The following is a 22,961-nucleotide window of genomic DNA, read 5'->3' as shown; positions in this document are numbered from 1 at the left end:
ATGTACTGTGACATACTGAAGCAGAGCATGATCCCCTCCCTTCAGAGATTGGGCCGCAGGGAAGTGTTCCAACAGAATGACCCCAAACACACCTCAAAGGCTACCACTGCCTTGCTAAGGAAGCTGAGGGTAAAGGTGATGGACTGGCCAAGCATGTCTCCAGGCCTAAACCCAATTGAGCACCTGTGGGGCATCCTCAAACGGCAGGTGGAGGAGCGCAAGGTCTCCAACATCCACCAGCTCTGTGATGATGTCATGGAGGAGTGGAATAGGACTGCAGTGGCAACCTGTGAAGCTCTGGTGAACTCCATGCCCAAAAGAGTTAAGGCAGTGCTGGAAAATAATGGTGGCCACACAAAACATTGACACTTTGGGCCCAATTTTGACATCTCCACTTAGGGGTGTACTCACTTTTGTTGCCAGCAGTTTAGACATTAATGGCTGTGTGCTGAGTTATTTTGGGGGGCGGGGCAGCAAATTTACACTGCTATACAAGCTGTACACTCACAACTTTACATTGTAGCAAAGTGTCATTTCTTCAGTGTTGTCACATGAAAAGATATAAAACATATTTACAAAAATGTGAGGGATGTACTCACTTTTGTGAGATACTGTGTGTGTGTATATACAGTATATATGTGTGTGTGTATGTATATGTATGTGTATATATATATATATATATATATATATATATATATATAATGTGTGTGGGGTGTGTATTATTATTTTTTTTTTTTCTTCCTGTTGGTTGAACTAGCTGTCTTTTCTCTTTCGTTCATCGACGGACACAGCGCTCCATAAATCATAACTAGTGGGTTATAAAACACCTGGCTACGCCCATGGGCCGTCCTCAGCTGGTACATAACCCCCCTCTCTGCTCTAGGTAATTTGTTTTAATATGTCTAATCTGGGATAAGGACCTTGGCTCCTGGCTGGGATCTCTTGTCCTAGCAATTTTGTCTTTCTTTACATCTTTTTTGCTTTTTCTCTCGGGAGATCTACAAGCAACTGCCAGGCTGGGCGATGGGCTGGCTAATCTAGATCCAGTGATCCCCCTAGCCCAGCCAGCGAGCGCATGCAGACCGCAGCTACACGCTAGGTCAGCCTCGACATAGCCTCACGGACAGAGGCTGGCCCACGAGTTAAACGTCTTGCAGGATCGCCTACGACCAGGCTTGGGTCTGAGTCGCAGTGGTTCCTTGGCCGACAGCTCCCCTACTTCGGTGGTGAGGAGTTCTGTCTGGAGCTTTACCCTCACCATGGAAGGGTAAGTACAGTCCCCCCCTCACCCCTTTTGGGGGGGATTTAATATCACACCCCCTGATCCATCCGATAGTGAGGATGATTCCTCCATGGTTGCAGTAGCAAATGAAAAAGCGCTGGTAGATGCACTTATCACTGCAGTACGTGAGACTTTGAAAATTCAGGACGTGGCTGTGTCGTTCGGTACGCACAAGTCACATCGCGCTCCAAAGGTGTTTCCTTATGTGCCCTATTTTGACAGGTTTTCCTGTAAAGAATGGGAACAACCAAAATTACATTTTGTGGTCCCCAAACGTTTTTGCTGTACGTTACCCTTTTGAGGAGTCACTTTTAAAAAAAGTGGGCTAGTCCACCAGTGGTGGATCCTCCTGTTTGCAGGTTGATTAAAGAAACCATGATCCCAGTAGAGGAACCCCCATCCTTTAAGGACCCGGCTGACAAGAAAGTAGAGGCTGTGGCATGCAGCATGTTTACTATTGCTGGTTCGGCATTACCGTCAGTCTTTGCCTCAGCCCTGGTGTCTCAGACCCTAACTAAATGGGCCAAGCTTTTGCGCCAGGGGCTGGGCGGTGAGCAGGTCCCTGCTCCTTATGTTGATTTAGCAGACCAGTTGGTCCACTGGCTGCAGTTTATTTGTGATGCAGCTTTGGATACAGCTCCTGTGCAGTCCAAACTTTCTGTTTCCAGGGGGGTGATTAGGCGCATGCTGTGGCTTAAGAATTGGTCCAAAGATCAAGCCTCTAAGAAAGCTCTCATTGATCTGCCCTTTCAAGGAGATCGCTTGTTTGGGGCTACCCTGGATGACATAATTAAGGATATCATGGGAGAAAAGAGAACCTTCCTGCCGCAGTCAAGGAAAGGGAAGGAGCCTCGCTGCAGACCGGGACCCTCCTTTTCAGCCCATAGAAAATTCTTTTGTGATTCTGGGATGGAGAATAAGGGAAATAGATCTTTTAAATCTTCCCTGGGAGCTTCCAGGCAACTTTAGTCTGGTAAGCCTAGAGCTAGCTTTTCCAGTCTAGCAGACAAGACTCCTTTAGCATGAAGGTCTGCCCTCACCCATTATTGGGGTGGGGGACATCGTCGCTGGTTTCTGGCCCCATGGACTTCTTTGGTGAGCGTCAAGGAGACCCACGAAATGTTTATTTTGGGGGTACCCAGAAAGGGGGGCAAAGCTTGTCCTTTTCAGGTCCTGAGTCTCCTTGTGCGGATTTAATTTCTGCAAAGGTTCGGGTGATGTCTGGACTACCTAAGGCCTCCCCCCTATCCCTCTCCATGGAATTGATTTACCTAGGTCTGATTCTATGTCTGACCAAGGTGTTCCTTCCTCTGCACAAACTTCAGGGAACACAGGCTGTTATTCACCTGCTGCTGATAGTTCTCTCTCCCATTTTGCATACAGGTTCTGAGACTGGTGGTATCCACCTTCAAGACAGTTCTGTTTGCACAGTCTTTCATGCAACTCCTTTAGCAGGTTGGGCTCCACACAAGGATACCAAAGTTTTTGACGAGGTCACGGGGTCCTCTGATAGACGCCGCAGGCATCCAAGGGCCATGGTAGGGCCAGTCACATCCTCGGCTAGGGCTTCTTCTGCAGTTCCTGCGAGGAATCAAGGGTGAGGATCTTCCAACCATCCTGGTGGCTGTAAACGTCCCTTGGGGGCTTCCTCTCAGAGAAGACCAGTTGTCTCATGGGCTGATCTACCATCCTGCTTTACAGTCGCTGGTTGTAATGGCTTAGCTATTGAAAGCCAGGTACTGAGGGATAGAGGTCTATTTGGATCAGTGATCCCTACTATAGTGAAGGCAAGGAAGTAGTCTTCTAGCAAGATGTATTTATACCATAGTACGTGGAAAGTGTACATTTCTTGGTGTGAGTCGTTTGGTGCTCATCCTCGATCCTTTTCTGTGGCTCAGATCATAACCTTTTTTCAACAGGGCGTTGATCAGAAGTTGGCCTTGAGTACCATCAAGGGCCAGGTGTCTGCCGTGGCAATCCGTCTTTCAGCAACCCCTAGCCATGCACTCTTTAGTTCGTACCTTCATTCAGAGGGTTCGACATGTGGCTCCACCTGTACGGTCTCTTTTGCCGCCATGGGATTTAAATTTAGTACTTTCGGTTTTCCAGAAACCTCTGTTTGAGGATATTCAGGAGATTTCTTTGCCTACATTATCCCAGAAGGTGACATTCTTGGTGGCTATTACCTCGGCCCGCAGGGTATCGGAATTGGAGTCATTATCCTGTCGCAGTCCCTATTTAGAGGTCCATAGGGATAAAGTGTCCCTGTCCATCATTCCTGCCCAAAGTTGTCTCTGACTTCCATTTAACTGAGGCCAATGTGTTGCCTTCCTTGTGTCCCAAGCCTGCTCATACCATGGAATTTGCTTTGCATACCTTGGATGTGGTTCGTGCCTTTCGGAGGTCAGACTCGCTTTTGTGGTTATGGATGGACAAAGAAAAGGGCTGGCCGCTTCTTCGGGCTACCATCTCCAGATGGATCAGATAGACGATGATTCAGGCCTATTCCATTAAAGGTCAGGTTCCACTTTCCCTTTCATGGCACATTCTACTTGGGCAGTGGGTGCTTCTTGGGCCTTCTGTCATCAGGCTTCCATATCGCAAGTTTGCAAGGCAGCCACTTGGTCGTCCGTGCATACCTGCATAAAATTCTATTAGATACTTTGCCATCTGTGGATGCTTCTTCTGGCCGCAAAGTTTTGCAGGCTGCTGTTTTAAGAGGGGCTGTTCCCTCTTGAGGGGTGTTTTTTCTTTAAACCTTTATTTCTCTTTCATTCATTGACGGACACCACTCCATATCTTCGTGGCCATTGGGTTATACTGCCCCCTACAGAAGTGGCACACTAGGTAGGATCTAGGGGCAGTCCCAGGGGATATACTCCCACTCTCTGCTATAGGCAGTATAGTTTTTTGTTCTGCCTAGTCAGGAGTAAGGACCTAGTTCATTGCTGGGATCTCTGGTCCTACCATTTTGTTCTTTTTGAATGGAATTTTTTCCTCTTTTATTAATTTTTGTTACTTTGAGATCTACAATCAACTGCCGAAGAGGGCGACAGACTGGATATCCTAGATCCAGAGGGTCCCCACAGTCTGGCCAGCGAGCGTGCGCAGACCTCAGCTCTGCACTAGGTCGGCCGCGACATAGCCCCGACAGGGGCTGGTTTGCGAGTTAAACGACTCGCAAGGTCACATACAACCACGTTGCGGCCTGAGTTGCAGCGTGCCTCCTGGCCAACAGCACCCCTATTCCCAGGAAGGAAGGCAAAGTGCGTCCAATCCTGGACCTCAATCCTCTGAACCGCTTTGTGTGGGTGCAGAAGTTCCGAATGGAGTCCATTCATACGGTAGTGACATCCTTACATCAAGGGGATCTTCTGGCCTCTATCGATATCAAGGACGCTTACCTTCATATTCCAATATATGTCGGTCATCAACGCTTTCGTCAATTTGCCGTGGGCGAGGAGCATTATCAATTTGCAGTGTTACTCTTTGGTCTTGCTTCCGCTAACCGGGTCTTCACAAAGGTATTGTCCCCGGTGCTAGCATTGCTGAGTCAGAGCAGGATTGCGGTACTGGAGTACCTTGACAATCTTGTTCTGCAAGCAGACTCCCTGTCTGCTCTGATGAACAACCTGGAGATCACTGTGCGGACTCTGCCCTGAGTTCAGTTGGAGTTTGAATTTCCAAAAATCTGTTATGGTTCTGTCCACCAAGTTGGCCTATCAGTGGGTCTTACTTTGAAATCGGCCTCAGCCAGGGTGTGTCTTCCACTGGATAAGCTCCTGAAGCTGTAGGATGCGATTAGGATGCTGTTGTCCAACAGTCGGTCATCTCTCAGGACTTGCATGCGGGTGCTGGGCCTGATGGTGTCTACCTTTTGAGGCTGTCCTGTTTGCACAGTTCCACACAAGACCTCTACAAAGAGAAATTCTTGACAAATGGGACAAGAATCCACAGTCTCTAGACAATCTGATCCTGTTGGGTCGGAGTAGGACAGGGTCCCTGATCTGGTGGCTTTGCTCTCCGGCTCTTCGACAGGGAAAACCTTTCCTTCCTCTGTACTGGACTGTGGTCACCACGGATGCCAGCCTGCCTGGGTGGGGAGGCGTTCTCAGCACAGATTGTGCTCAGGCGGTCTGGTCTCTGGAAAAGTCCAGACTACCAAGCAATATACTGGAACTCGGGGCGAACAGACTTTGGCTCATTGGACATATCGCCTTCAGGGGTGTCGGGTACGGATTTAGTCGGACAATGCCACGGCCTAGGCTTATGTCAATCACCAAGGGGGCACAAGAAGTTTCCTGGAGGCTTGGGAAGTAGCTGGCATTCTAAGATGGGCAGAATACTTAGTTCCTGCTCTGTCCGTTGTGCATATTCCGGGAGTGGAGAATTGACAGGCAGACTACCTAAGTCGTCAGGCGCTGGACCAGGGAGAATGGTCTCTTCATCAGGAGCTGTTTCATCAGTTGTGCCTCCGATGGGGGACTTCCGAGGTGGACCTGTTGGCCTCAATAGGAAGGTACAGAGGCTTGTGGCACCATCTTGGGATCCTCTGACTGACGCTACAGACGCTCTGGTGGCTCCTTGGGGTCAGTATCGGCTGATCTACGCTTCCCCCCCTCTCAAACTTCTGCCGAGACTCCTGCGCAGGATCGAGACAGAAGGGATCTCTGTCATTCTGGTGGCTCCAGACTGACCTCGCCAGTCTTGGTACGCCTACCTGGTACGACTCGTTGCTGATGCTCCTTTGAGACTTCCTCTCAGAGAAGATCTGCTATCTCAAGGGCCAATCTTCCATCCTGCTTTACGGTCGCTGGCTTTAACGGCTTGACTGAAAGCCAGGTGTTAAAAGATAGAGGTTTGTCTGAATTCTACCCTGTTAAGGGCTAGAAAATCTACCTCTAGGAAGATTCATCATCGTGCTTGGAAGACGTACATTGCGTGGTACCATCAAGGGCCAGATTTCGGCCTTGGCGGTCTTCTTTCAACGTCTTTTGGCTACGCATTCCTTGGTTCGTACTTTTATTCAGGGGGTTTGCCATTCGGCTCCCCTGGTGCGGTCTCCGTTGCCTCCATGGGACCTCAGTTTGGTGCTGTTGGTTCTCCAGAAACCTCCTTTTGGAAATATTTGGGAGATTCCCCTGCTTACGCTGTCCCAGAAGGTGGCTATTACTTCTGCGCGCAAGGTGTCGGAGCAGGCAGCACTATCTTGTCGTTCACCTTATCTGGTAGTTCACAGGGATAAAGTGGTGCTTTGCCCTGGTCAGTCGTTCCTCCCGAAGATTGTTTCTGATTTCCATATGAATGAAGACTTTGTGTTGCCTTCACTTTGTCCTAAGTTTAAACATCCTAAGGAAATGGCCTTGCATTCCCTGGATGTGGTTCGGGCAATTAGAGTGTACCTGACGACTACAGAGTCTTTTAGGAAATCTGACTCCCTATTTGTCCTTACGGACGGACCTAGAAAAGGGTTGGCCGTGTCTGCTGAGACCATTTCCAGATGGATCAGACAGACAGTAGTTCAGCCCTAATCAATCAAGGGCCAGGTTTCTCCTTTTCCCTGTTAAGGCGTATTCAACTCAGGCTCTTGGTGCTTCCTGGGCCTTCCGTTTTCACTAAGTTTTATAAAGTGGATGTGTTGGCATCTTCGGATGCTTCCCTTGGCCGCAAGGTTTTCCAGGCTGCTGTTTAAGAGAACCTGGTTCTCTTGAGGGCATGTGTTAATTTTTTTTTTCAGGTGAGCTCTGGTTTTTCCTGGTTGAGCTCCATGTTACCTGGTTGGCTAGGTTTGGCCTTGGGGGTTTGGCTTTTCTGTTGTGTTTTTTCCCACCCCTCATGTTTAACACTGCTTTGGGACGTCCCAATGGTCAAGAAGATTTTGAGCTGTGTATGTCAATAAACGAAAGAGAAAATTTGATTTTTGTCTTACCGTAAAATCCTTTTCTCTGATGTTCATTGACGGACACAGCACCTGCTCCTCTATATGAGTTGGATTGTTCTTCTGACACTGCTTGCAACAAAACGGAGTGCCAGTAGCAGAGAGTGGGACTATATGCCCTGGCACTGCCCCATAGGTGTGGTACATTTTTTCCCTGCCTAGCGTCTTACTCTGTAGGGGGCAGTTTAACCCAATGGTCAAGAAGCTATGGAGCTGTGTCTGTCAATGACCACCCGAGAAAAGGATTTTACGGTAAGACAAAAAATCCAATTTTTTCATACGGGGCTCCTGTGACCCGGTTAAGGCTCCTGTGTCCTGGTTAGGGGGTCTTATGTTTAGCCTTGGGTCATTTTCCCCACCCCTCATTTCCCTTTTGGCACTGCTTTTGGACGTCCCACTAGTTTTGATTTATGGAGCGCTGTATCCGTCGATGAACGAAGGAGAAAATGGGATTTTTGAATTTTACCATAAAATCCATTTCTCTGAGTTCAGCACCCACCCCTCTATGGAGTTGTGATACTTCTAATACTGCTTGCTGCTAAACTGATTACCTCGAGTAGAGAGGGGGGGTTATATACCAGCTGAGGATGACCCATGGGCATAGCCAGGTGTTTTTTGTTCTGCCTAGTCCTACTCCTGGAGGAGGCAATATAACCCACTAGTTATGATTTATGGAGCTCTGTGTTCCTTGATGAACTCAGAGAAATGTATTTTATGGTAAGTACAAAAATCCAATTTTTTTCAGCCAGACTAACTATGTAACTGTATTTATCATAAAAAGTTGTTTCGCCGCTTCCCTACCTGCCACAGTATATATACACGTTGTGGCAGGGAAGCGGTTATACCGGGATCATGCTCGAGGCTACAACCATGATCCTGGTGTCAATTTTTACAGCCGGCGATTCTTTTTCAGGTAAAAGTAATCCAAGCGGCTGGTCAACCACTGAATTACTTTTACAGGTGGCGGAAGGGGGTCCCACCCTCCTCCTTCCGCCGCCATTACCAGGCTCTCCCGAGTGATCGGGAAGCTTTCTATCAATGTGGGTGGAGGCATTCATCTCCGGTCTCACAGTGAGAGAAAATGAAGCTGTTCCTCCCACTGTGGAACGTCAGAACCAGCAAGTGACAGCTATTTGTTTACTAAAAAAAAAAACCGCGTCCGCACACGTCGGCTCAGCTTGCACACGTAAACAGTGATCGCACCACACATGTGAGGCATCACTGCGAATGTCAAGACTGAGAATAATAATTCTAGCACCAGACCTCCTGTATAAATCTAAACTGGTTACCTGCAAAGGCTTTTAAAGTGTCACCTATGAATAATTTAAAGTACCGTAGTTTGTCGCCATACCATGAGCGTGCCCAATTTTAAAGCATGACATGTTAGGTATCTATTTACTTGGCGTAACATCATCTTTCACTTTAAAAAAAAAAAATTGAGCTAACTTTACTGCTTTGTTTTTTTTCTAATTTATTAAGTGGATTTTTTTTTTTAATTGCATTTGAATAACCACTGCGCAACAAATGTGGGACATAAAGAATTTCAACACTCACCATTTTATTTTCTAGGGCATCTGCTTAATATATATATATATATATATATATATATATATATATATATATATATATATATATAATGTTTTGGGGTTCGAAGTAATTTTCTAGCAAAAAAAATTATTACTCTATCGTCCATCGACAGACGCAGCCTCATCTCCATGAGCTGATGGGTGGAGCATAAACCCACTCAGCTCCTGGAGATGAGGCTGCGTCTGTCAATGGACATCAGAGAAAAGGCTTTTACGGTAAGATCTTACAGAAATTGTATTTGCTCTATCGTCCATCGACAGACGCAGCCTCATCTCCATGAGCTGAGTGGGTTTATGCTCCTCCCATCAACTCATGGAGATGAGGCTGCATCTGTTGATGGGCATCAGAGAATAAGATTTTACGGTAAGATCATTTATTAGAGAAGTCCCAGAATTAGCCCGGTATTGAGGTGGTTAAAAGCAGACCTAATCTAAAAGTTAAATCTGAAGTTTAGTTTTTTTTTTTTTAAAGTGGTAGTAAACTTACATTTTTAACTTGTAGCTACAGGTAGGCCAATAATAACAGTTGCCTATAGGTGCACAGAAAATATCCTAAACATCAGCCAACGAGGAGATATTTAGATGTGTAGCAGCGGGTGATGTCCCCACTGTGCACTGTGCTCTGAATTGATGGCACGCTTAAGTGTGCAGTCCATTGAGAGTGTTGTGCCGCAACTGTAACTCCCACACGCATGAGCGGGAGTGACATCATTGCGGCTTGGCCATTGAAATGGCCAGAGCCTGTGAACCTGGAAGGAAGACCAGGTGAAGATGAAATCCCTGTCAGCAGTGTCAGCGTGCCACTGGAGGAATCCGTTTTTCATAATTTGCTAGTACGCGATGCCTACCAGCACATTATCCCGTTAATTTGCAGGGGACATATATACAGGTCCCTCTCAAAAAATTAGCATATTGTGATAAAGTTCATTATTTTCTGTAATGTACTGATAAACATTACTTTCATATATTTTAGATTCATTACACACAACTGAAGTAGTGCAAGCCTTTTATTGTTTTAATATTGATGATTTTGGCATACAGCTCATGAAAAAACAAAATTCCTATCTCAAACAATTAGCATATTTCATACGACCAATAAAAAAAAAGTGTTTTTAATACAAAAAAAGTCAACCTTCAAATAATTATGTTCAGTTATGCACTCAATACTTGGTCGGGAATCCTTTTGCAGAAATGACTGCTTCAATGCGGCCTGGCATGGAGGCAATCAGCCTGTGGCACTGCTGAGGTGTTATGGAGGCCCAGGATGCTTCGATAGCGGCCTTGAGCTCATCCAGTGTTGTGTCTTGCGTCTCTCAACTTTCTCTTCACAACATCCCACAGATTCTCTATGGGGTTCAGGTCAGGAGAGTTGGCAGGCCAGTTGAGCACAGTAATACCATGGTCAGTAAACCATTTACCAGTGGTTTTGGCACTGTGAGCAGGTGCCAGGTCGTGCTGAAAAATGAAATCTTCATCTCCATAAAGCTTTTCAGCAGATGGAAGCATGAAGTGCTCCAAAATCTTCTGATAGCTAGCTGCATTGACCCTGCCCTTGATAAAACACAGTGGACCAACACCAGCAGCTGACATGGCACCCCAGACCATCACTGACTGTGGGTACTTGACACTGGACTTCAGGCATTTTGGCATTTCCCTCTCCCCAGTCTTCCTCCAGACTCTGGCACCTTGATTTTCGAATGACATGCAAAATTTGCTTTCATCCGAAAAAAGTACTTTGGACCACTGAGCAACAGTCCAGTGCTGCTTCTCTGTAGCCCAGGTCAGGTGCTTCTGCCGCTGTTTCTGGTTCAAAAGTGGCTTGACCTGGGGAATGCGGCACCTGTAGCCCATTTCCTGCACACGCCTGTACACGGTGGCTCTAGATGTTTCTACTCCAGACTCAGTCCACTGCTTCCGCAGGTCCCCCAAGGTCTGGAATCGGTTCTTCTCCACAATCTTCCTCAGGGTCCGGTCACCTCTTCTCGTTGTGCAGCGTTTTCTGCCACACTTTTTCCTTCCCACAGACTTCCCACTGAGGTGCCTTGATACAGCACTCTGGGAACAGCCTATTCGTTCAGAAATTTCTTTCTGTGTCTTACCCTCTTGCTTGAGGGTGTCAATGATGGCCTTCTGGACAGCAGTCAGGTCAGCAGTCTTACCCATGATTGCGGTTTTGAGTACCAGGCTGGGAGTTTTTAAAAGCCTCAGGAATCTTTTGCAGGTGTTTAGAGTTAATTAGTTGATTCAGATGATTAGGTTAATAGCTCGTTTAGAGAACCTTTTCATGATATGCAAATTTTTTGAGATAGGAATTTTGTTTTTTTATGAGCTGTATGCCAAAATCATCAATATTAAAACAATAAAAGGCTTGCAATACTTCAGTTGTGTGTAATGAATCTAACATATATGAAAGTCTAATGTTTATCAGTACATTACAGAAAATAATGAACTTTATCACAATATGCAAATTTTTTGAGAGGGACCTGTATGTATGTATATATATATATATATATATATATATATATATATATATATATTTTTTTTTTTTTTACAGGTTACAGTTTACTACCGCTTTAAATCTAGTGTTTCTTCATCCAAATCTCAATAAATGCTACTTTTTTATAGCCATTTATATATGGTTATATCATTTAAGTATAAAGGACATGTTGGGTGGACTTTAATTTCCCTTTTTGGTTTTCCATTGGATACTTACCATGTTAATTGATTTTACATGTTTTGCTTTATAAGAGCATATTATATATATTTTTTAACATTATGTGGTACGCGCAGCACTTTATTGTGTTTATTGTGCCCATTATGGCTTTGCCTGAAGAGATTACCTTACAGATTGTAATGTCAACAGGTCCACTATCTATTTTTACAATCTATGCCATGGTATAAAAAAGGATAGTACTATTTAGGAAATCTGTGCAGTAAAGCAGAATATTTATTAATGGCAAACAATTATTCTCTCTGTTCAGTATTTGGGATACTTTGGTGATGCCAAAAACCGGTACCAGCGCCTGTATGTCAAGTTCCTTGAGAATGTCAACAAAAAGGACTATGTAAGAGTTTGTTCCAGAAAACCATGGCATCGGCCTCTTCAGACCATGAGGTATGGCACTTCTGTTGGGGTCTTTAAATTTTTCTTAATGCCAAATTTGGTTTCATTGCAAATGCTTAGGGTCTAAGACAATAAACATAGATGAAAATGCTTGAGACTATCCCTTCCATTTAACAACACACTAACTCCAGGAAAAACCATGGCCTGACTTGAGAGGTCTACCCCTGAAATCATTCAATGTATTGCCCTTTAGTCAATGAGTTCCACCTCTGTGAAAGCCTCTTAACACTTTGTTATTATGTAGAGAGACTTATTAAAAGGGCCATGTTCCCGGTACCTATTGAAAACCTTCTTGTTCAAGTTATTAGGATTAATTTAAAATGTTATAGTATATGTAAAAAGCAACATTTAAACTGTCACCATAACAAGAGGAGAAGGTAAACCCTCCAATGGGTATACCTGTCCCGGTGACAGCTTTCTAAGAACAGAACTCCTCTCATTTTCAGATTCCTTCTAACATCCTATCGATCTCCAGGACAGGAAATTAAGGGAAATCTCCCGTAATGATACACAGTCTGCAATAAAAAACCTGACAGGTTTGAATCCTTTCCCTACTCTACCTGAAACAAAAAAAAATGTTTTAGCTTTACCATATATGAAAAATGCCATATATCCTGTCAGCTGGGAGAAGGCAGGTTGGGAACTCTGAACAAGTATTATGTTGTAGAGAAGGAATGCATGCAGACCAGAAACATCCAGAAATCTGAAACCGTTTCCACCTAGGTGCCCAGTGGAGACCTGAATGTTTCCCGGAGCAGCAAACTCATGAGGAAATTGGTCTATCCAAGGATCAGACATTAAAGTTTACTGTACACAAAATGAAACCTTTCATGACTCCAAATTGAACTTCTTCAAGTTGATATTAGGGAGGCCCTAAACAATTTTTTTTCTGGGTAGACAGGGACACAACCTCAAATTCACATAACCTCAAACTTAACATAACCTCATACTAGCAGGAGGAAGTACAAGCTAATTATAGAAAGTAGGAATTTACTAAAAGAGAAGTTGATGCTTGGACTAGGCTTTCTACAGAGGTAGTGAGTAAGTCAGTAAATGGATTCGAACTTGCTTGGGACAAACCTATACATATTCATATAAACATATACATACATATACAGCGGGTAAACTAAATATTGAACACGTCACCATTTCTCTAGCCAAACATATTTCAAAAGGTGCTATTGATATGAAATTTTCACGACATGTCGGTAACAACCCATGCAATCCATACATACAAAGAAACAAAAACAAATAAGTTCAGAAATGTAAGTTATGTGTAATAAGTAATGAACACGCTACCTAAATTGTATTTAATACTTCGTCCAAAATCCTTTGTCAGCAATGACAGCTTCAAGACACCTCCTGTATGGAGAAACTAGTCGCATGCATTGCTCAGGTGTGATTTTGGCCCTAGTCGCATGCATTGCTCAGGTGTGATTTTGGCCCATTCTTCCACACAAACAAATGTTGAAGGTTCAATGGCCCTATTCTTTGAACTTTTATCTTTTGTTCTTTCCATATATTTTCTATTGGATTCAAATCAGGTGATTGGCTGGGCCATTCTAGCAGCTTTATATCCTTTCATTAAAGCCAATTGAGAGTTTCCTTGGCTTTTTGGGGTGATGTGCAGTGCTAGTCCAAACATGGTGTGTATTATGGCATCCAAAGAGTTCAATTTTGGTCTCATCTGCCCAGACTATATTTTCCCAGTATTTCACAGGCTTGTCTAAATGTTGTGTAGCAAATTTTTAACATGCTTTTCAGCAATTGAGTCTTGCATGGTGAGCGTGCATACAGGCCATGGCTGTTGAGTGCTTTACTTATTGTTTTCTTTGAAACAATTGTACCTGCTAATTGCAGGTCTTCATGAAGCTCTCCATAAGGGGTCCTTGGCTCTTGGACAACTCTTCTAATGATTTGTTTCACTCCTTTGTCCGAAATCTTGCAAGGAGCACCTGGTCGTGGATGGTTTATGATGAAGTGATGTTCTTTCCACTTCCAAATTATGGCCCCAACACTACTCACTGGTACATTCAGACATTTAGAAATCTTTCTGTAACCATTGAATTTAGTATGTTTTGCAACAATAAGGTTGCAAAGGTCTTGAGAGAGAGGTTAGCTTTTATCCATCATGAGACGTTTCTTGTGTGACACCTTGGTAACGAGACCTCTTTTTTTACAGACCATTAGTTGAGACTTAACCAGCTGATATTCATTTGCACTGACAAGGGGCAGGATTTCTTTCTAATTAATGTCAGCTGGTGTCTTGGCTTTCCATGCCTTTTTACACCTCCCTTTCTTCATGTATTGAATACTTTTTTCCCTGTGTCATTCCACTTTATCACACATAACTTAATTTCTGAACTTGTTTTGGGTTTTTTGTATGTATGGATTGCATGAGTCATTACCGACATGTGGTAAACATTTCATGTCAATAGCACCTTTAGAAATCTATCTACCTAGAAAAATGGTGACGTGTTCAATACTTATTTTACCTGCTGTGTATGTGTTTTTATAATTATAATATATATAATGGGGCAATTAAAGACTACTGGTCCCCATATGCTTTATACTTGCCCTGGATCTTGTAGTATCCAGGGCAAGTATAATGCATATGAGGTTTGGGAATGGCCGCCATCTACAAATCTCAGAATTTGAAAGTGGAAGACGTAAGGCCCTAAAACAATGATGAATAGCTTTTTTTTTAAATGTGTTCAGTAATAAACAATCTAGCTTGTTTGTCCTCTGACCTATGGCCATGGGATTGCATTTAGAGTTCATATCCAAATGCACTCCCAATCGTTAGTGTCAAGGACCAGAAAAAGCAATGTCCAGTGCTTGTATTGCTTGAGTTACTTTGCTAGGATTAGAGACCACTGTGCTGCTGACCTTTGGAGAGTGACATTACAACATGCAGATCATGTGCTCACATTAAATCAAGTGCTGGCAGTGTGATAATATACAACAATTTCTCTTTTAATAAAACAAAAAATCATCTGCCAAACAGCTGACCAGTCATGAAAGTAGAAATCCACCTAATTTCTTTTTTTCTTTTAGAATGTAGCAGGGCAAGATTTAGGCTTCTGTTAGGTTCACCATGCCATTTGAAACTGTGGAGAAGAGTCTGTGTGGCAGACAGAATTTCGACAGACAGAATTATACTGTAAATTGAACCCCTTGTTCTACATGCTACCATGGGGAAGTCACTTGGGGCTATGTCACAATACTGGTGTCAATGACCTGTTAGTAAATTTCTTAAAGGAAACCTGTACTGAGGGGGACTAAGGAGCCTTTGCTGTGACCTTTATCCTTCTAAAAAGGTTGGTGCCTGGCATGCATGCCGATCCAGTGGCTTCGATTCTTTGAGGTAATGACCTAAAACAAGTACACAGATCAGGAGTTCTGTCTTCATACTGGCTCTAAAATGCATGCTTGTCCTGCGTCGGTCATTCCTAAATGATGGCAGCCAATATTTTTATAGGCAGGTCAGCAATGGTAGACCCTTCATTTGGTAGTGCCTTCCATTTTAAATATTTAGTATTATCAGTTCTTACTTGGTAGAAAAAAACTACTGGTCAGATCCCAAGCACAGGCCCCAAAAACTTCCTTTACATTCCTGACTGAGCCAAATTGGTGTCTCATTTGCTCCTTCTCCGACACTGCAGCTTATCCTGGGAGGGTTTTAGCAGCAGAGACAGACGGTGCTGTCAATCCAGAAGAAGTAGGCAGGAATAAGTGTGGCCAGGTGCTGACTTGACAGCCTACAGACTTGTGAAACAGCAGTGACTGTGATTGCAAAGCCTTCTCATCCCACTGTAGTGCAAGCTGGCACAGCTTGCTTGAGGTTGACAACCTTGCTCTGAATTCAGGAGCAGTGCAGCAGTGATGTCATGCAATCAGAAAGTTGTATAAGGTATACTTTACTAGAAGGATGAGACTTTATAGGGGGACTAAGAGAAAACTGTAAGTTCTGATGGTACTTAAAATTAACCCTTCTTCTCCCGAATCCTCCTTTTTTTTTTTTTTTTTTACTGATATTTTAGTGCACACAAATTTTATATAATACCATGTTTTTAGTACAATTTAAAAGATGAGGTTGTGTCAAGTAATTAGATACCAAATATGTCAAACAATGGGCAACAAAGTCTTCATGGGTCATCAATTCAGAGTTAACACGACTGATGGCCCTAGAATTATGCTCTTAATCTGGTGTGTGTGGTGGTACTTAATATAGGGGGAGCAAGCATTGTTTTTGTACCAGTTAGGGCTCTTTCACACGGGCGGTCCGATCAGATCCGCCTGTCAGTTTTTTAGGCGGATCTGATCGGATCCTCCATGCAGCTCTATGGGGCAGCGGGTGTCAGCGGAGGTAACCTCCGCTGACACCCGCTGCCATCCGCATCCGATCCTGTGCTGAAATCTGGACGGATGGAAACCCTATTTTTCCATCCGTTCAGTAATCGGAGCGGAGCGGATCTGATGAGAGCGGACAAGCGGTCCGCTCTCCTCCGATCCCCCATAGAGGGCAGTGGGTGCTGAGACACCTCCCTCTCCGCTCTGCAAGCGGAGACGGAGCTGTCATCCGCCCGGCTCAGCGGGGATCGCAGATCGATCCCCGCTGAGCAACACGGATCCGCCTGCGGAGGCGGACCGTGTGAAAGAGCCCTTAGCACTAACATTATTTATTTTTTGTTTTATTAAGCTTTTATTTATTTTAACCACTCTAAGACCGGAAGGATTTGCCCCCTTAATGACCAGGCCCTATTATGCCATTCGGCACTGTGTAACTTTAACTTGCGCGGTCGTGCAACGCTTTACCCAAACAAAATTTACGTCCTTTTTTCCCACAAATAGAGCTTTCGTTTGGTGGTATTTGATCACCTGTGCAATTTTTTATTTTTTGCGCTATAAACAAAAAAAGAGCGACAATTTTGAAAAAAAAATATTTTTCACATTCTGCTATGACATTCTCAAAAAAAAATTAAAAATCAAAATGTTTTAATATTTTAGACCAATTTGTTTTCCGCTATATATTTTTGGTAAAAAAAATTGCAATGAGCGTATTTCGTTTGGTTTCCGCAAAGGTTATTGCGTCTAACTACGGGAAAGATTTATGTCATATTTTTTTTTTTTTTTTTTTACTAATAATGGCAGCGATCTGCGATTTTTTTGCGGGACTGCGACATTGCGGTGGCCAGATTGGACCCCTAACTGACATTTTTGACACTTTTGAGGGTACCAGTGACATTACTACAGTAATCAGTGCTAAAAATATGCACTGTTACTGTAATAATGACACAGGCAGGGAAGGGGTTAACAGTATTGGTGATCAAGGGGTTAAATGTGACCCTAGGGGAGTGATTCTAACTGTATGGGGGTTGGACTTGTGAAATGATCACAGAGACATGTGATCCTATATAGCAGGATCACATGAGCTCTGTGATCATTGTTGCCCTACGTCGCTTTGCCTGTAGGAGCCAGCCTGCCCCCGTAAATGTAGAGGAGGCGGTCGGGAACTGGTTAACATAGTGGCTCAGAGCTGAGCAATTCTAGGTTTATACTATCCAGGGCAGGTCAGTACCGTCACACATAGGTAGATGTGATTGGGTGACAGCCAGTTGAATCACTTTTGCTATAAAGCCACCAATGTACTGTTTAAATGTCAGTGCTACTGCTGCCAAAATTCTTACATCTGCAGCAGTGAAATGGTTTAATGCCGAAGCACATATTTTTCTTTAACGATAGGCCATAGTTTTACTTTAAGTTTGCTGCTAAGCACCATGCAGGTAGTGTTGGACTTTCTTATTAGAAAGCCCAGCTGTCTTTGCGGACTAGAAATATGAAGGATACCTCGCACAACTGAATAGTAAAAAGCTTTTTTTTCTCAACTTAGTAAATGGCATATCTTATGCCTTTCATTTTTTTCTTTTGTAATTCCTTTATTTATCCGAAATTGCATTGTACAGTAAAAGGCATGCATATAACCGTTTACAAGAATACAATATTGTAAGGTAAACTGGTGAAAACAAACAATAAGCAGCATAGACAACCATAATCATATTCCACATAGGGTGCTAGAACTTTGTGGACAGGTCCAAGCCAGGCCAGCAAGGTATAAAACCATGTCTCAGGGATCAGGAAGGGTCAATGAGTTCCAGTGCAAGGGGTCACCTTGTCTCGATAATAGTCACCCTTTTAAATGGACCGTTTGAACTTGCAATGTTGGCCTCAAGGGTCACAATCCCCATTGCATAATAAAATAAAAAGAAACATGCTGCCTGGATGTTTAGGGAGAGATATGCATTCCGTGGGGAGGTAGTCCTGAAGTTAGAGATACGTGATGGTACTGTAGGGAGAGGGTTTGTGTCACTGGTTATAGGTGGTATAATAAGAGCATCAACTATACATAGACTGAGGGCAGGATATAATGGGAATGGGAACAGATAAAAAGAAAAGGCAAGAAAAGAAGAGTAGATGACTATAGAGGAGTCCCACAGGTGCCCCCCCCCCCCCCCCCTTGGGGACCGCTAGGCATCATTCACACAGAAACGTCGTGCCGTGCGGCCTCCTTATTGACAAAGTACAGCCAAGGTCCCCAGGTGTCACAAAAGGACCCCTCCCTACCGTGATGTAGCTGTAAGGTCTTCCATGTCCCTGAGTTCATTTATTTTAGTACATCGGAGGGACCTCATTGGCGGGTGCACCGATCTCCAACAAAGGGGGAAGCAGGCCCTAGCTGTTGTGCCTTTTATTTAATTAGGAAAGAAGTTTTAAATTGTCAAGAAAATCCTTAATATTCCTAGTATCTATTTGCAGATAAGACAAACTGTACCATATTCTGGCCATAGAGGATGGGCATGAGAGCTGAGGTCAACTTGGAGTGGTTTATTTGATATTGCAAATTGTTATATATATATATATATATATATATATATATATATATATATATATATATATATACACACTCTGAAATGGAAAAAAAAAATTTAAACTATGAATTTGAAAAAAATACATTTTATTCCAACTATTTAACAATGAGTTTATCAATTTAAAACTATAATAATAAAGCGAATTATAATTTTACTTTAAATTTCCACTTTGAAACTTTACAGCAGTGTTTGTTGAATCTATCCCAAGTGTACCACTAGTGTGTTCATTTTTTCTATTCCACAGGAGACAAAGTCAAACAAAAGCCCCTGGAGCTAAAAGTCCCGTGGCAGTTGCTAAGCCAGAGAAGTGTGAGAAACTGGATCGTCTAGTACGAGTGGATACCACTCTGAGAACTGAAAAACCAGAGGCAATAGAGAAGGTAGAAAAGACTGAGAGCACTGAGAGACCTGATAACGTAGAAGAAGAGGAGACATCCAGTGAGAAACATGAAAACATTCAGCAACCTGAAAAGTGTACTACTAATGAAGAACCAGAACAGGAAAATATCACAACCAATGCAGTAAAGGAACCACCCATAGAAGATGGCGAAAAGTTGGAAAAAATTGAGACCATTGTAAAGACTGATTTGGTACTGCAAAATGACAAGGAAGATCTGGTCGAGGAGAGGGACATTCCTGAGCATTTGGGGAAAAAAGACAAGACTGGACCTGTGGTTAAACCTGAGAAGGTTGAACCAGTGATCAAGGCAGAAAAAAATGAGCTGATACCAAAACCAGAGAAAGCCGAATCCGTGATCAAACCTGAAAAAGTCGAACCAGTGGCAAAATCAGAAAAGTCAGATGTTGCTTTGAAAAATGAACAGAGTGTCCATGGTGCAAGACCCGAAAAACAAGAGCTTACTCTAAAGGTGGATAAGGTTTCTGCTGGAAAAGCTGAAAAGTTAGACCTTGCTGTGAAGTCAGAAAAGGTTACTCAAGCAGCCATAAAAGAAAAGTCTGAACGAGTTGGAAAGCCTGAAAAGAGCTCCACTGCTGCTAAACGAGAAAAGTTAGACCGAATTTTAAAACAAGAAAAAAGTACTTCAGGATCAAGGCAAGAAAAGACAGAATCTGTTGTAAAGTCAACAGTTCCAGTAAAACCAGATAAAAATGAAAAATTGGAGAAAAATACCCCAGCTTTTAAAACAGAAAAGTCAGAACTTGCCTCTAAGTCAGAGAAGTTAGAACATCCTAGAAAGGCTCAAAAGGCTGAAGTCATTGGGAAGACCAGTTTACCACCTGAAAAGCCAAGTAAAGAGGAAGCCTTAGAAGCACCAGACAAAGAGGAAGGAGTAAGGAAACTTGAAAAAATAGAGACACCCAGTAGAACTGAACATAATGATGCTACGAAGAGGCATTCAAAGCGGGAATCGTTGGAGCACACCCCAAAGGTGGCGACTGTAAAGAAACTTGAGAAAACGCCTACAGAAGAAAAGGCGGTGAGGACGGAGAGAGCTGAAAAAACTCCAAAGATGGACAAGCCTGCAAAGGGAGACCGTGCAGATAAGGCTGGGAAGGTGGAACGTTCAGAGAAACCAAGCAGGACTGAGAGAATGGATAGATCACCGAGGGCAGAAAAAGAGAAACCTACAAAGGTGGAGAAGGCAGAGAAATCTACCAGAGCTGAGAGAGCATCCAAGACTGCCAGGGCAGATAGAGCTTCAAAGACAGATAAATCCGAGAGACCTGAAAAGATGCCCAAGTTGGAAAGGATCGAAAAATCACCAAAGCTGGAAAAGGTGACGAGGAATGACCGAGTTGATAGGCATGAGAAGTCAGTAAAGGAGAAAAGTGAAAAACACACAAGGGTTGAAAAAGTGGATAAAGTGGATCCACCTGCTTCTAAAGTAGCACTGAAACCCAAGCAGAAGCCCACAAAAGTGAAGGCTGAACCACCACCAAAAAAAAGGAAAAAATGGCTTAAAGAGGTGGTGTCATCCTCTGATTCAGACTCCTCCCCTGACCAGCAGAGTGAAGAAGGTAAGAAGCTAAATTGTTCATCTTTTTGCTTTACATATATTCTCTGTGTTTGTACTTTTGGGTGTCATTGTTGCTAGCTTCTTCTAGTGAAGTAAGGCAGATTATGAATTTAAATTGAAATCCTTACAAAAATGTTCAGAATTTAGCAATGTTTGAATGAATTGTCTGAGTGTCATGTTTTGTCTCAATTCTTACCTGGTGGGAATAGTGGCCCATATACAGTACTTTTATCCTTTTGTAGTCCCACTGTATCAGGTGCCCACAATGCTTTTTCTGTTAAAAAGTCTGGGGCTGCTTGCAGCGCCCTTACTGATTTGCTGAAGTCCTCTTTGGCTATGTCAGGTGTGGCTAAAAAAGTTGTTTGCTCCCCAAGCACTTGCTAGCATTGCATCTGTTTTGTGAGAATTTTGTTCGGAAGTGGTCCGTTTTCCCTGTGGATCCTGCTCTGTCTCACCTCAACAAGGCGCCTACTGTACCAGTGGAGAAATGCACCAAGACAGGTAAGGGCCCAACTGACAATTGGTTGGAATCTCTTTTTAGAGCTCTGTTCTTGTTGGCGGGTCTTGCTCTACACCTGATCTTGGCTGTGACTTTACTATCCATCCACTGCTGAGGTTGATAACTTGGTTGACTGTGTGGAGCAGATATCTGTTGCATAAAAAAGTATAACTAAAGGCAAAACTTTTTTTTTTTTTTTTTTTGATCGAGTGGAGTGGGATTTTTAACACCTGTCCGTTTTTATAGTTACCTCTGCCCCTATTATAGAGATTCATCCTCTTTTATGCGTCCTGTTTACTATTAGCTATGAAAGTAAGAGTAAAAGAAAATCCCAAATTTTGGCTTGTCCCCAGAAAAGTAATAGAGGGAAAATCTTCCAATGGGGACGCTAGTTCTGATTGCCTAAGGGTCCCTCAAGGGATTTCCTTAGTTTGCAGGGATTTTCCCTCACTTCCTGTTTTGACCATGGGACAGAAAGTGAGGGTAAATCTCCCCAATGGGACACAGATGGCAAAAAATAAAACAGGAGTTATAATATACCCTCTCTAACTCTATCTAAAATAAAAAAAAAAAAGTTTTGCGTTTAGTTTTATTTTAAGTTTAAGTTTTAGTCCCTAAAGTTTGCTCCCATCTCATCTCTCTCATGTACCTCATGTTGGTGCATATGCTTAAGGCACTTTGACTAAAGAAACTGCAAAAATTTGTACAAGTCCTTAATCTTCAAGGTTTTCCAGGGACAATATCTCTTTGTACCAGCTTTGGATAACATGTTTATGGACGCTACTAGCTGTGAGAGCATCCATGTTTCCCAGCGGAAGAAGCATAAGGAGCAGATTATGAAGTTGTCCCCCTCTGACTGTTAGGAACCCTCCTTTGTTTATCCACTTTCTTCAACATAATGGTTGTCAGATAAAAACAGCAGCTCAAATTAGGAGCTTTTGAGCTGCTGTTTTTATCCTATTTGTGGTGAGTGCATTACCTTTAAATAAAATACATAGTTTAAAAACATACTGCACCCTTAGTTATTTTATTTTATGGTACCACAAACCCCATTGGATACACTCAAGGATCGGAACACTCTACCACTTAGTCCATCTTGAGGATATAGAGCCCAGTGTCCCTCAGCGTGATCATCTTTGGGATCTAAAGGCACATTTGATCATTGTGAGAGCATTGATCAATTCACTCTGGTAAGAGGCTTGGCGATCTATGTGGTGGAGGTGTAGGATATCCTTGCCCACAGAGTGTCATTCTGTCATACACTAAGGGGCTAAAGGCATGGTCTCAATTGCCTTCTGTTTTTCAACATTTTGATTATATGGACTTTACCTTGATCCTACTTTTATATATATATATTAGTGCTGCATTTTATATATTAAGCCTTAATATAGGCTTACCTGTAGGTACAAGTAAAAAAAAAAAAAAAAAAAAAAAAAAAGATTTACTTCTAATTTAAGGCCGTTTGACTCTGCCTCCCCCCCCCCCCCCCAATTTCACTCTTGGCATCTGCAACGCAACATTCTGTTGTCATGGGACAAGTCCGTTCTGTCTCTGGGCTCATTCACATGATGCCAAGGATCAGGAAATACCTGGCTTGGTGGCTCAAGAATCTGGCTGTAGAAAG

The 22,961-nt window shown here is 43.2% G+C and overlaps 1 protein-coding gene across 1 annotated transcript in view; it reads left to right on the top strand.

The window, feature by feature from the left end:
• Positions 1-22,961, top strand: part of PRR12 (proline rich 12) — a 196,941-nt gene that overhangs the window by 161,214 nt on the left and 12,766 nt on the right. Inside the window, exons 8-9 of the mRNA XM_082273219.1 lie at positions 11,788-11,921; positions 19,104-20,839. Of these exons, the coding sequence (XP_082129345.1) occupies positions 11,788-11,921; positions 19,104-20,839 (1,870 nt within the window). The remainder of the gene's footprint in view (positions 1-11,787; positions 11,922-19,103; positions 20,840-22,961) is intronic.

Source organism: Pelophylax lessonae, assembly GCF_965119305.1.
Source record: "Pelophylax lessonae genome assembly, chromosome: 12".
NCBI lineage: Eukaryota > Metazoa > Chordata > Amphibia > Anura > Ranidae > Pelophylax > Pelophylax lessonae.
The sequence above is the reverse complement of the archived record's forward strand: the minus strand, read 5'-3'. Positions and strand labels throughout refer to the sequence as shown.